The sequence below is a fragment of the Hemiscyllium ocellatum genome, chromosome 18 (genome assembly GCF_020745735.1).
Source record: "Hemiscyllium ocellatum isolate sHemOce1 chromosome 18, sHemOce1.pat.X.cur, whole genome shotgun sequence".
Classification (NCBI taxonomy): domain Eukaryota; kingdom Metazoa; phylum Chordata; class Chondrichthyes; order Orectolobiformes; family Hemiscylliidae; genus Hemiscyllium; species Hemiscyllium ocellatum.
Genome location: NC_083418.1, coordinates 36,671,021 through 36,684,240, shown reverse-complemented (window position 1 = coordinate 36,684,240; position 13,220 = coordinate 36,671,021). Strand labels below are relative to the sequence as shown.

Genomic DNA, 13,220 nt, shown 5'->3' with positions numbered 1-13,220 from the left:
CTCCAGCATTCCCAGTTTATGTTTGTTTTCCAGCATCTGCAGTGTTCCACTTTTGTTAAGTACAAGTTAGGGTCAGATCCCAGCTTTTCAACTGTTTTCATTTATTTTTGTATTATTTCTTCATTCTTGCTCAGAAGAAACTGAGCCAACTAAAGAAACAATATCAAAATAAATTGCCCTTTCTAACTGGTTGTTGCTTTCAGCAGAATCAATGAAATACACAAATGCTGGGGGGAAATAATTGATAGGAAGGCCACATGATCATCTGTGTGAGATATAGGTAAAGTAATGTTACTTCTGCAATTATAATTGCTGATACAAAGTAAATGAACTCACACCAGTGTGTATTGTTTCAGCCAAGAGCTGAATCAACAAGAATGGAAACTATGTGGAGGAAATGCATAATTTTTTTTTGTATTAGCTAAAAATGTATGCAAGAAAGAAACGGGTCTGCAAAACAATGGTAGAAATACAGGCGACGAGATAAGATGCTGTGAGGGGCAGCACAGATGGAGGGAGTAGATAATGGTAAGCAAAGGATGTGCCTAACAATAACCCACAGCAGGATGAGGTAAAACGGCCTTGAGAGGCCAGGAATAAGCATTTTGTCACAGTCAAGGCCGGATAAGGCAAGAGATAAACAGGAGTAATGGGTACCGGTCTTAGGAAAGTGGAGGATGCAAACAGAGGAGGAGTAATGAGATAAAAAATATATAGAAACCAAATTATATAAATATCGAGTATTCATTGAATTCGGTGTTTTGTCCCTGTCTTGTGGACATCACATCCACTTGCAAGTGTGAAATAAATGACACTACTGATTCAGATCTTGTCTCGGACTGAAATTATTGACGTGAGTGAGCTTTGTTTCTCACAATCTGTGAATACAGAACAGTTCATGGGGTTAATGAGCCTTTGTCTATTCCTAAAGGCAAGTCAGTCAAAGTGTAAACATGCCTCCAGACATGGTCTGCCAGTCTTTTTGGTTTCAATTTGTCTGCCTTTCTAAATTACACTGCTTTGTTCGGATTCCAACTGAGAAACTTATGCTTTTCTGTTACCCATTTCCAGGCCTAGAATGGGTATAGACTTATATGTCACTCTCCTCTTGTCTCACTTTACCCTCAAAAGCTCTATTTCCTGCTGCGCTCACTGCTTATCCAGAAATCCTGGTTCTGCCCAGAACTTCTATATTGCCTGCGACCTACCTTTACAAAGACATTAAACAGAAATGAAATTCTTGAGTCACAGCTATGAATTCTCTCAAGGTATAAGGTAGCCATTCTCTCAAAAGATGGCAGCGTATACCTACCTAAGGTGCATGTCCTCCACCTGAAAAGGAAATACTAAATCTTATACCCTGAGTCCCTATCATTCAGAATTACTTCTGATGAAAGTGGTTTAATTTCGCCTGGCTGTTAGTTTCCCCACACAATTAGAGGCATATCTCCCTCCCTTACCCATACAAATGTCAGTAACAATTGAACAAATGTGCAATCAGTTTGCAAGTGCACTCTTGCTTAATTAACAGCATTGTGATATTCTGTTTCTGATTTCTACACATGATCTGATTTTGGGGAGGAGAGAAGGCCACAGAAGCCTGATTGAAGAGAAATTAGTCAACCGCAGCAAGGATCTGTAAACCATTGATAAATGTTGAGCAAACTGTCAAAGGTACAAAAATTGATGACTACCGTCACATACAGTCTATCAAACTAGTTCTTGAGTGGCACAATAATACTGCGAAAAGAGTGGAACAATTTTTCAATAGTTCTGCAGCATTAAATAATTATTTGCATAACAAACATGATAATGATGGATCAAATAAGGTCTTTCCAATATTTTGGGGATGGGCAGTATGTAATAGATGGAGTGCCACAAGGATAATACTTGGGATTCATCTATTTGCAATCTATGCCAATGACTTCAAGATAACATTAGCTGATAGAAAGGGTAGACACAGGGCTGATAAAATTTAATACCGAGAACGGTGAAGCAATGCATTTTGGTAACAATAATGAGGAAAGACAATGTAAATTAAAGGACACAAAACTAAAGAGAATGGAGAAGCATAAGGTCCTGCAGTAATATGTGCAAAAATCACTCAGGGTGAAAGGGCACAAAGTGATTAATAATGCAGCTGGTATTCTAGGCTTTATAAATATTGGTGCAGAGTACAAAACAAAGGAAATTAAAATGAATCTTTACAAAACACAGACTCAATTTCAAATTGAGTATTTCCTTCAATTCTGGGCACCACACTTTAGCAAAAATATGAAGGTACAAGACAGGATGCAGAAAGAATTTGCAAGATGGTTCCAGAAACTTCAGTAACATGGTAAAAGCTGCGGCTGTTCCCATTAGAGTGGTGAAGATTGTATGGAGATTTGATGGAGGTATTCAAAATTATGAAGGATCAACAGAGAGAAGATTAAGAGAAACTGTTCCTTGAGTCCGAAAGGTGGAAAACCATAAGATGGTCGACAAGAAAAAAGGGAGATGAGATGAAAATGCTGTACACAGCATGTAGATAGGATATATTAAGCCCCAAGGCATAATTGGAATTGTATAGTTTTCTGAGAAAAAAACACACATACAAGGAAAATGTGGTAGGGGTACAAAAAACTGAGTCTTGCAAAACAAAAAGAGCCTTATATCTTCTTATGCACTGTAACCATTCTACATTCATCATACAAAGTAGAAACTTCTACATGTCAACTGACATGTCATTAAGACTCCTTTATGTAGAGCACCTCCTGATGGTTCAGTTGATAACTGCAGTGTTTAACTAATTTAACATAAAGTGTGTGATTTACGTATAATTTATCTAATTTAATTGTGCGTTTGGATTACGGAATTTTAACTTGGGACAAATGGATTTTTTGTGTGTCAAAAGGGATTTCATGAGTACCTAGTGTATAAAGCTTTGTCAGACTTTGAAAGATTTCCTGGATAGTAGTGGGCTTGTAGATTATTCGCTGTGAATTTTTTCTCAAAGTAAACAGTTGTGCATTAGTCTGCAGTGAGAAGGGGTTGATCTTTTCTCTTTTGACTGAGGGATAAATCCAGTGTTTGGAAATAAAGCATTTTATTTAATTTTGGTCTGAGCAGTTCTGTGGAGGTCTTAGCTGAAGTTGCATGTGTAGAGGAAATACTGAGCTTAAAAATGTTGCTGGAAAAGTGTAGCAGGTCAGGCAGCATCAAAGGAGAAGGAGAATCGACGTTTTGGGCATAAGCCCTTCTTCATGCCAAAAACGTCATTCTCCTTCTCCTTTGATGCTGCCTGACCTGCTGCGCTTTTTCAGCAACACATTTTTAAGCTCTGATTCCCCAGCATCTGCGGTCCTTAATTTCTCCTAAAGGAGATTCTGCTCAGAAAAGGAGTTAGAATTGTTAAGAAATATGTTATCTCAGTGTAAGGAGTTTAGTAAAGTTTCAACCAGAAGTGTTAAGTTAAAAACTTAAATGGCTTACTTGAAGCTGAGAAAGTTTATATGGGGGCTCCAAGAATAGCCTATCAGCTCCTAGAGACCAAAATCGTATCGAAATTAAGTTCCACAAGGTAAGGGCGCAGACAATGGGGCTGACCAGATCATAGGGCTTCCTACTTTTTATATACAGAGACACAACTGATGTGGTTTAACTTGAGAGTCACCACCCCTCAGGCAAAGTAAAGGTTGTGAAGGGAAGTACTTTATGGTGCAGGAATTCAACGCACACTGTTGGCATCACTCTCCATCACAAACAAGCCATCTAGCCAACCGAGGTGACTAACCCTTTATAGACAGGTGATAGAGTATAGTGATAGAATACTCTCTGTTGAGTATTGTAAAGTGACACTTTTGGAATTAAGGGAATTATATTTTTATTCCGAGCTTCAAAATCTTTAAATGTGCATTATAGGTAAATATTTTGATTGATTCTATTTCATCTTAATTTCTTCTACATAGGAAACTTCTGATTTATTGTTGAAAACAAATCTGCAACATTGTGTTTAAGCTTCAATGACAGACCACATTGTTAAAACCAAAACATAGAAAATAGAATCAATCTAACCATATTTTAATTTAGGATCTGACTTGTCCAGGAATAACATTAGGTTCAATCATAACACTAAGATAAATTAGAATTTTGGATCATTGATAATTAACTCCGTATAGAGCGAGCAATCAACTTATCTGTGCTTGACAGCAGAAAGGCTAGTTGGAATTTTAGCTTTTAATCTTGATAAAAAATAAAGTATGTATGACTGCTAGCTGAAGTCTAGATCAGCATGGATTATGATTAAATTGACTAACAATACTAACCAGGCCTACATATTGGGCAGAAACATTACCCTTGCTGTATCAACAGTGCCAATGCATTTAGTTGGGTTATTTTTATGCTGCCTACACTTTTCTCTGACCTTTCACTATGCATTTATTTAAATGTATCTGGTACTTTCTTGCACTTATTATGTAACGAACTAATAACTTCGAGATCTGGATTCAAGGCGAGAGCAGAAATATGCCAATAACGTAATAAAACATCAATGATATTGCTACTGTGGTACAGTTCAAAATCAGGTATTTCCCATTTTGTTCTGTACTGAAATGAGAGAAGTGTGTGCTAATATCCAGAAATTAAAACAACCTATGTTAGGAAAGATGTTTTTAATGCCAGCATACAGCTTGAAAATTCAAACTAAATAAATGGAAATATACAAGCAAACAAATGAAATAAATAAGCAACATGCATAAAAGGTCAGTTCAGATAAGTTAAAAGCTATTTCTGGTCCCTGTGCTCATGTTGGAATGTGCTTTACTGCAACATTTAAAGTTACGTAGTGAAAGCTTGCTACCAAGGATGGTATGTACTTTAATCCCAAGGCTCGTAACAACATATCTAAACTGAAACTGGCAATGAGCTTTGTGCATTGCAGTCCATGTTTCACTGACTACCTAATTGCTTGTCTATCAGAAAACATGCACAAGTATGAATAAGCATTTTGACAGTATTCCACTGGTCTCAACGTATAAACCATCATCCGCACAGGAACAGAATTGCAGCATTTGGAGGAGTATGAACCTGGAGACAACACTGAGCGAAGCCAGCACCAATGGAAAGGTACAGCAGCAAGTGTTTGTTTCTTCAGCCGAGGAAAGGGGAGGAAGTTAAAAATAAATATCAGAGATAATGACAGACTAAGATTGTAGATTGTAAACCTTGCAGGTTTTTCCACATTCTTTGGGAAAATGTGACTCCCCTTAAAGTTGCAACACCTTTCTGATACAGTGAGATATTCAAAGTCCAGCCATGATCATCAAATGTTAGGTTCCCTTCTTCTCAGTAAAACAACTGAAACAAAGTGAGCAGCAGGTTGCAGAATAGGTTATATAACCTCTTTCATTTACCTTCAATTTAAAACTACAGTCCCAAAATGATATTCTTAAAAACCCCATAATTGCAAAAAAAACCATTTAAAAAATACATGGTAACAGTGAACCCCATATGACACTTGTCGCACGTGAGCCTGCTGTTGTCTGTTGATATCGGTCTGCTGTTATGTTGCAATCATAAACTCTCTATATATTTACCTGTTTCAACTGAGTATTTAGGATAACTTCAAATGTGCTCTCCATCTTCAGTACACAGTCAAATCTGGAACAAGAAGATCCCTATCATTAGAATGAGAAGATCAATCATTACATGTTCTGTATCATAGGCATCATGCCACACACACTGTGCTGGACTAGAGATCAACAATTCACTTATGAGTTGTTAAGTCACACAAGCCAGGACGATTGCAGTACTGATTTTCGATCTGTGCTATCAGTTGGTCTCAGCCAGAGGTAGGAAGCAAATGACACTTGGTTTCAGCACCGTTAGGTTAGGAAGAGCAAGACAAGAATTGTGACTGCCTGCCTTTTAGTGGCTCTCTCTAGTAGTCACAGACCATAAAACCATAAGACCATAAGAAATAGGAGTGGAAGCAAGGCCATTCGGCCCACTGAGTCCATTCCGCCATTCAATCATGGCTGATGGGCATTTCAATGCCACTTACCCACACCCTCCCCGTATCCCTTAATTCCTTGCGAGATTAAGAATTTATCAATCTCTGCCTTGAAGACATTTAACATCCCAACCTCCACTGCACTCTGTGGCAGTGAATTCCACAGGTCCACCACTCTCTGACCGAAGAAATGTCTCCTCATTTCCATTTTAAATTAACTCCTTCTAATTCTAAGTCTGTGCCCTCGAATCCTAGTATCCCCGCCTGACGGAAACAATTTCCCAGCGTCTACCCTTTCTAAGCCATGCATTATCTTGTCAGTTTCTACAAGATCTCCCCTCAACCTTCTGAACTCTAACGAATACAATCCCAGGATCCTCAGCTGTTCATTGTATGTTAGGCCTACCATTCCAGGGATCATCCGTGTGAATCTCCGCTGGACACGCTCCAGTGCCAATGTGTCCTTCCTGAGGTATGGGGCCCAAAACTGGACACAGTATTCCATATGGGGCATAACCAGAGCTTTATAAAGTCTCAGTAGCACATCACTGCTTTTATATTGCAACCCTCTTGAAATAAATGACAAAATTACATTTGCGTTCTTAACCACTGTCTCAACCTGTAAGTCATCCTTTAGAGAATCCTGGACTAGCACTCCCAGATCCCTTTGTACTTTGGTTTTATATATTTTCTCACCGTTTATAGAATAGAATAGTGTTCTTTTTTCCAAAGTGCAAGACCTCACATCCGCTCACATTGAATTTCATCAGCCATTTCTTGTACCATTCTCCTAAACTGTCTAAATCTTTCTGTAGCCTCCCCACCTCCTCAGGACTACCTGCCTGTCCACCTAATTTTGCATCATTGGCGAACTTTGTCTGAATGCCCCCAGTCTCTTCATCCAGATCATTTATATATAAAGTGAACAGCGGGGGCCCCAGCACTGAACCCTGTGGGACACCACTTGTCACCAGCTGCCATTCCGAAAAAGATCCTTTTATCCCTACTCTGCCTTCTGTCAGACAGTCAATCCTCAGTCCATGCCAGTAGCTCACCTCGAACACCATGGGCCCTCACTTTCAACTTTGATAACATCACTGCAAGTTTAAAACATATTGCACAGATCCAGTACGGTGACACTGAAGTCTTGCATGGCAGGGTTTCCATTCTCCACTTATTGAAATTCAGGTCATTCAAATCTCTATTACCCATATTCTATTCTGCACTGAGTACTACTCACTCATCAGCTGTTTGCTTTTACTATTCCATGAGCATAAACTCCCACAATTCCTCAGAATTAAAATGACTATACTTACTTCTTATGTAATCTAAACATTATAGGAAAGGAATTAGTACAAAAGGGCTGAGGGATGACCTGATCATGATGTTTCAAATGTCAAAAAGATTTGATGGTTTGATGCAGTGAGCTATTTCTGCTGATGGGGTGATCAAGAATATGGAACATAATCTTTGAATTGAATTAGGCCATTCTGGAGCAGAATCAGAAAGTACTTTTTTTTGTTTGACAAAGGGTTGTAGGAACCTGGAAACCCACTCCATCACAATCCATATTATGATACAACTGAAGCTTTCAAAACTGTGATATTGAGTTTGTGTGATTTAGCAAAGACAGCTAAATATCTTATCTTCCTAAATTAAGTCTGTACTCAACAGCACTGTGGGTGTCTGCACACACCAAGGTGAGGGTGGTTCTGGAAGGCAGTTCACCTTCTCCAAGGTGTTTAGGGACAGGCAACAAATACACCCATCAGATGAATGAATAAAAAAAAAGCAAGGTTGAGGTGCAAATCAGACATGAGCTAATTGAATGGAGGAGCAGATTAAAGGGATTGAATAACTACTCTGGCAGTTGAAGTGAAGAACAAGTTGATACTTGCTTCAGCCATGTATTCTCAAAGGTCAACTATTGCATATTTACAACAAACAGGTGCCACCCAGAGTTTATACCATAAAAATAATTTTTGTTTAATTTGGCACAGGGTGTGGTTTGGGATAGTTTCACAAAATTAAATTTGTTCCAATTGATGTACGTGTTATGCAGATTTCTACCATCAATGCGTGCAAGGGCCTCAAGAGACTGAATGGCATTGCTTGCTTTATTACTGTACCTTCTTAATTTTACTGAAGTGCTTCTCAGATTTAAAAGGGTGATTAACAATTAAATATGAAGTGTAAATATATTACTTATCATAATTTTCTGTACAAATGCTTTAAACAGCAACTGTGATTAGCTAGACTTACACTTGCACATTTGTTTTTTGGATTGCTAAGTTGCTGAATGTGTGCTGATGATGAGAAAATTCAGAGTGAACAGTGCTAATAAGTGAAGGATTTTGAAATGGACAGCACAAAGTGGTTGGGTGTCACGGTGCCTCAGTGGTGAGCATTGCTGCCTCAACTATCAGAGACCTAGGTTCAATTCTGGCCTTGGGTGACTGTCTGTGTGGAGATCCCACATTCTCCCAGTGTTTGTGTGGGTTTCCACCAGGTGCTTCGGTGTTCTCCCACAGTCCAAAGATGTTCAGGCTAGGTGGATTGGCCATGCTAAATTGCCCAGAGAGTCCAGGGATGTACAAGCTAAGAAATTAGTCACGGTAAATGTGGGGTTCTGGGGATGGGTGGGTCTTTGGAGGGTCGATTCAGACTCGATAGACCGAATGGCTTGTTCCTACATTATAAGGATTCTATGACTCAAAGTATAAATTTGAGTGGGTGAATTCAATGCTAAATTTAATGCCGAGAAAGCAATATTGAGAGAAAAAGAAATGTGATACTAAGAGAAGATAAAGAAAATAAAAGGAAAAAGAAATAAAGTTTACATTTTACAATGGTGTAAATATTAAGTAATGAGCTTTGACACTTGCAATAGTTCATTTGCAGCACATGTTAGCCAGCAATAATTAACACAGCAAAAAATTAAAAGGATTGGTAGAATGGAACGGACAGCAATTAACTTTTCACGGAAGTTCCATAAAACCCTTCCACAGCCAACAGATCAGACCTTAGTTTTGTAGTCTGGCCCCATCCAGTCGTAAATAGTGGTAGACAATTTAAATGACTCAGAGTAGGAAGATCCAGACACGTTTCCATTCTCAATGTTTCTTTGAAGATGGTGGTGCTGAGCCTGATCTGCTCCCGTCAGCTTTCTTTCTCTTTTTTTTAAACTTTTGCTCTTTTGTTTTTCTTTTTTAGGCCTGGAGAGTGGTGGGTGAAGGAGGCAGCCTCTGATGGCAGCAGCAGCAGCAATGCCAAAATAATCTGGACATGACTCCCACCCAGCATGGGGTCGCCCGGTGAGCGAGGAACAGGTCCCAGGCTGACTCCCTCAGTCCAGATTCACAGGCTAGGCCGAGCTTCCAGGTCCACAGCTAGGCCTTGGTGCCTGAAGGAAAAGAAAGGTACGGCACGGCGGTCTCACCCTCATGCGGAAGCCCCAGTGGTCCAGTCTCATCCAGGAGTGATATCATAATCTGGCATGGCTGTCTTCTTAGCAGAGGATTCTGGCCCAGTATTCCTACGGCCTGGCATGGCAGTTGCAATGCTGCACCTTTGGGTATTCTGTCGTTCCTTAACCAGTTTACCCCGAGCCCAGGAGCCGTTAACTGAACTGTGATGAACTTTATCATTATTAAACATTATTTTATTATGTATGACTTCTGTCATTGATGTAGGTGCCTTGATTCCTCAGGTAAGGTAAGTATGATTGCCCTTGACTTCAAGGGTGCATTCAATTGACTGGCATCAGGAACTCTAGCAAATTTGGAGCCAATGGGAATCAGGAGGCAAACTCTCTGCTTAGTTGCAGTCATGCTAAACTTAGAGGAAGATGTATGCAGTTGTTGGTCAGTCATGTCAACTCCAAGACATCTTGACAGGAGTTCCTCAGAGTAGTGTTCTAGACCTAATCATCTTCAGATGCTTCATCAATGACTTTCCCTCCATCATAAGGTCAGAAGTGAGCATGCTTGCTTAAGACCATACAACGTTCAACACCATTCACAATTCCTCAAATATTGAAGCAGTCCATGTCCAAATGCACCAAGATCTGGACAATATCCAGAGTTGGGCTCATAAGTGGCAAGTAACATTTGTATCACACAGATGTCAGGCAATGACTATCTCAAACAAGAGCGAATCTAACCATTGCCCTTAAAATTCAATGGTATCACCATCAACACACTATCAACATCCTGGGGGTACAATTGATAAGAAACTAAAGTGGATTAGCCATAGGAGTATTACAGCTACCAGAGGCTAGGAATCTTGCAGCGAGTAACTCATCTCCTGAGCCATCAAATCCTGTCCTCCTTCTCCAAGGCATAAGTCAGAGTGTAATGGAGTACACGCCGTCTGCCTGGATGAGTGCAGCTCCAACTCAAGAAACCAGACACCATTCAGGAGAAAGCAGTCAACTTGATAAACATTCAGTGTGTTGTTGTCGTAGTAGTAGTAGTTGTAGTTGTAGTAGTAGTAGTAGTAGTAGTAGTAGTAAGACCATAAGACATAGTGATGGAAGTAAGGCCATTTGGCCCATCGAGTCCACTCCGTCATTCAATCATGGCGGTATTTCAAATGGGTATTTCAACTCCACTTACCAGCATTCTCCCTGTAGCCCTTAATTCCTTGTGACATCAAGAATTTATCAATCTCTGCCTTGAAGACATTTAGCGTCCCGGCCTCCACTGCGCTCTGCGGCAATGAATTCCACAGGCCCACCACTCTCTGGCTGAAGAAATGTCTCCACATTTCTGTTCTGAATTGACCCCCTCTAATTTTAAGACTGTGTCCACGGGTCCTAGTCTCCTCGCCTAACGGAAACAATTTCCTAGCGTCCAACCTTTCCAAGCCATGTATTACCTTGTAAGTTTCTATTAAATCTCCCCTTAATCTTCTAAACTCCAATGAATACAGTCCCAGGATCCTCAGCTGTTCTACTACTAGTAGTAGTGGTGTGCACCATCTACAAGATGCACAACAGAAATTCACCAAGGCTCTAAGCAACACCTTCTAAGCTCACTGCCTCTACTATCTAGAAGAACAAAGGCAGCAGTTACAGTATATGGGAACTTCGCCATCTACAAGATTTCTACCAAGACATGCAGAAGATAAAAATCAAAAGTTCAGAAATCTCAATAAGAGATAGAATACTTCAAACTCTGAGAGGAGATCTATACGTGAACATGCTCTCACCAGTTTAACCTCACAACCATCAATACCACCCTCTGTCAAATTCCAAAAGATCCTGGATTTTAGCAGTTCAGTTTCAAAAAACAGTTTCCAATAAAACACTCAAACCTTATGCTGCAAGGGATTCACAGACCCAGCAATGTACTAATATGCATAAGAATGATCCAACAATGTAATTCAAATCTCAGATAATCCTGAACCTCAATAACACACTCACTGATTCAAGTTTTGTTCGGTTCTGTAGCCAACGAGCCACTCACGAATTCAAGCTCCACAGTTCGCCAACCAAACAATAAAGTAATTATTTCAAATCTTCAGAGTATTGAGATCTAGCAACAGATTTGCTTTATTGTATTGTACAGAGTGCCCAGATTCTGATAACATACTTCTCTGATCAAACCTTAAAGGCTTTTAGCTCCCCACTATGCACTCAATACTCCAAACTTAAAGTAGAAGTCAGTTGCTTAAATCAAATTCAGTTCTCAGTAATTACACAATGCTGATGTTTCACAAGGGGTCTAATAAAATTACTTTAATCAAACACTTGATTGATAATTGATTATACAATCTGGAGGTACTTACAGAATTTTAAAGGAGTGAGGGAGTATTTCCACAGTGCAGCTATCCAATCTATAACCAAGTCAATCTACTCGAACTGCAGGCTCACAAGATTCATGCCAGAAGTGAGGTGTATATATATATTGGTCCAAAGCAACTGGAACAACCAACATCAAGAATAAAGCCCTTCACTATTCTAAATTACAAGACTGAAACCACATAAACACATAGATTCACTCCATGCCTAGCTGTAAATAGAAATATTTAAATTCAACCCAACAAAGTGAATAACTGCTTCCACACTAACTGCTTCTGTGAACTTAAAATAAGTGCCTCATGGCAACTTTAGAGAAGAAGCTTTAAATTATCAAGAGATCAAATAGTTATAAAAAGCTGGTTCTCAGTCTTCTTAAAGAGCATGCAATCAGAGATTTCTTATCTTCACTGTTTATCCTTTCATACAAAAATCTTTTAAATCCAGTACCGCTAGACTAGAAAGAGGGAAAAAAAAACAGCTATCACTCCCACTTCTTATCTGCTTTCACGACTTCTTCTGTAAACTTGTACTGAACGGATACTGAGGTAGCTGAGACCCACATTCTAATTTTTGCCCATCATGAACAACAAGCTTGGTGAGGCACTGAAAAACAGCTGATGTCAGTTCACCAAATGTGGAATCTGTATTGTTGTGAAGGAGAAAATTGTAGAATAAGGTTAGCGAATGAAAATAAGTTGCTTCAAGCTCAACAGCACTTTAAAAATGTAGTGCAACAAAGAAAAGAAATCTGTTCAGTAACAGTCTGATGGCCTCTTAGGCAGTCTTGGACTAAACTCTAGTTCAGACGAATCAAAGTTTGGAGTTTATTTTTAAATTGTAATATATATAAATCTAGTCTGCCAGGAAATGTTCTGCAGGATTGGGGAGGTGGGGGGGAATATATAATTTGTGAATCCTTCTACTAAAATCAAGTTTCATTCATTCATTGAATCTGCCTGGACAGCTGAATTGAAATAAATATAGTGTGCCAGATGGCTGGAAGCAATAGAACAGCAAATATGATAAACCACAAGAAATAAATAGATGTTGTCAACTGGGTTCCAATATTAAATTATAGCTTTTCTCACCCCCTTATCACACTCCACCCACTCCTACAGATTTTTAGAAATTTTTTACATATATAAATACATATATTTAATGTGTGCGTGTTATGTATATAATATAATACACACAGATCTCTCTCTCATGATTGGAAGAGGAGTTCAGCAAAATGGAAACTAAATAAAAATGGTAGCTAAATAAAAATGTTTTTTTGAAGGCTTGGTTTAGACTGAAGAGAAAAATTAAATTTATATCAGGACACTATATTTCAATTGTAGTGTCAGTAATGTGAAATCTTCCAGTCTAGGAACAGGATAGACCTAATATATTGATCATTACAAAATAGTTAAAAAGCTGTTTGGA

General features: G+C 39.1%; 1 protein-coding gene across 4 annotated transcripts in view; it reads right to left on the bottom strand.

The window, feature by feature from the left end:
• LOC132824418 (cytosolic 5'-nucleotidase 1A-like) overlaps positions 1-13,220 on the bottom strand; it is a 112,696-nt gene that overhangs the window by 43,972 nt on the left and 55,504 nt on the right. For all 4 annotated transcript variants that reach the window (XM_060838865.1, XM_060838867.1, XM_060838868.1 and 1 more), the window contains exon 2: positions 5,577-5,640. In XM_060838865.1, coding sequence (XP_060694848.1) covers positions 5,577-5,640 — 64 coding nt within the window. The remainder of the gene's footprint in view (positions 1-5,576; positions 5,641-13,220) is intronic.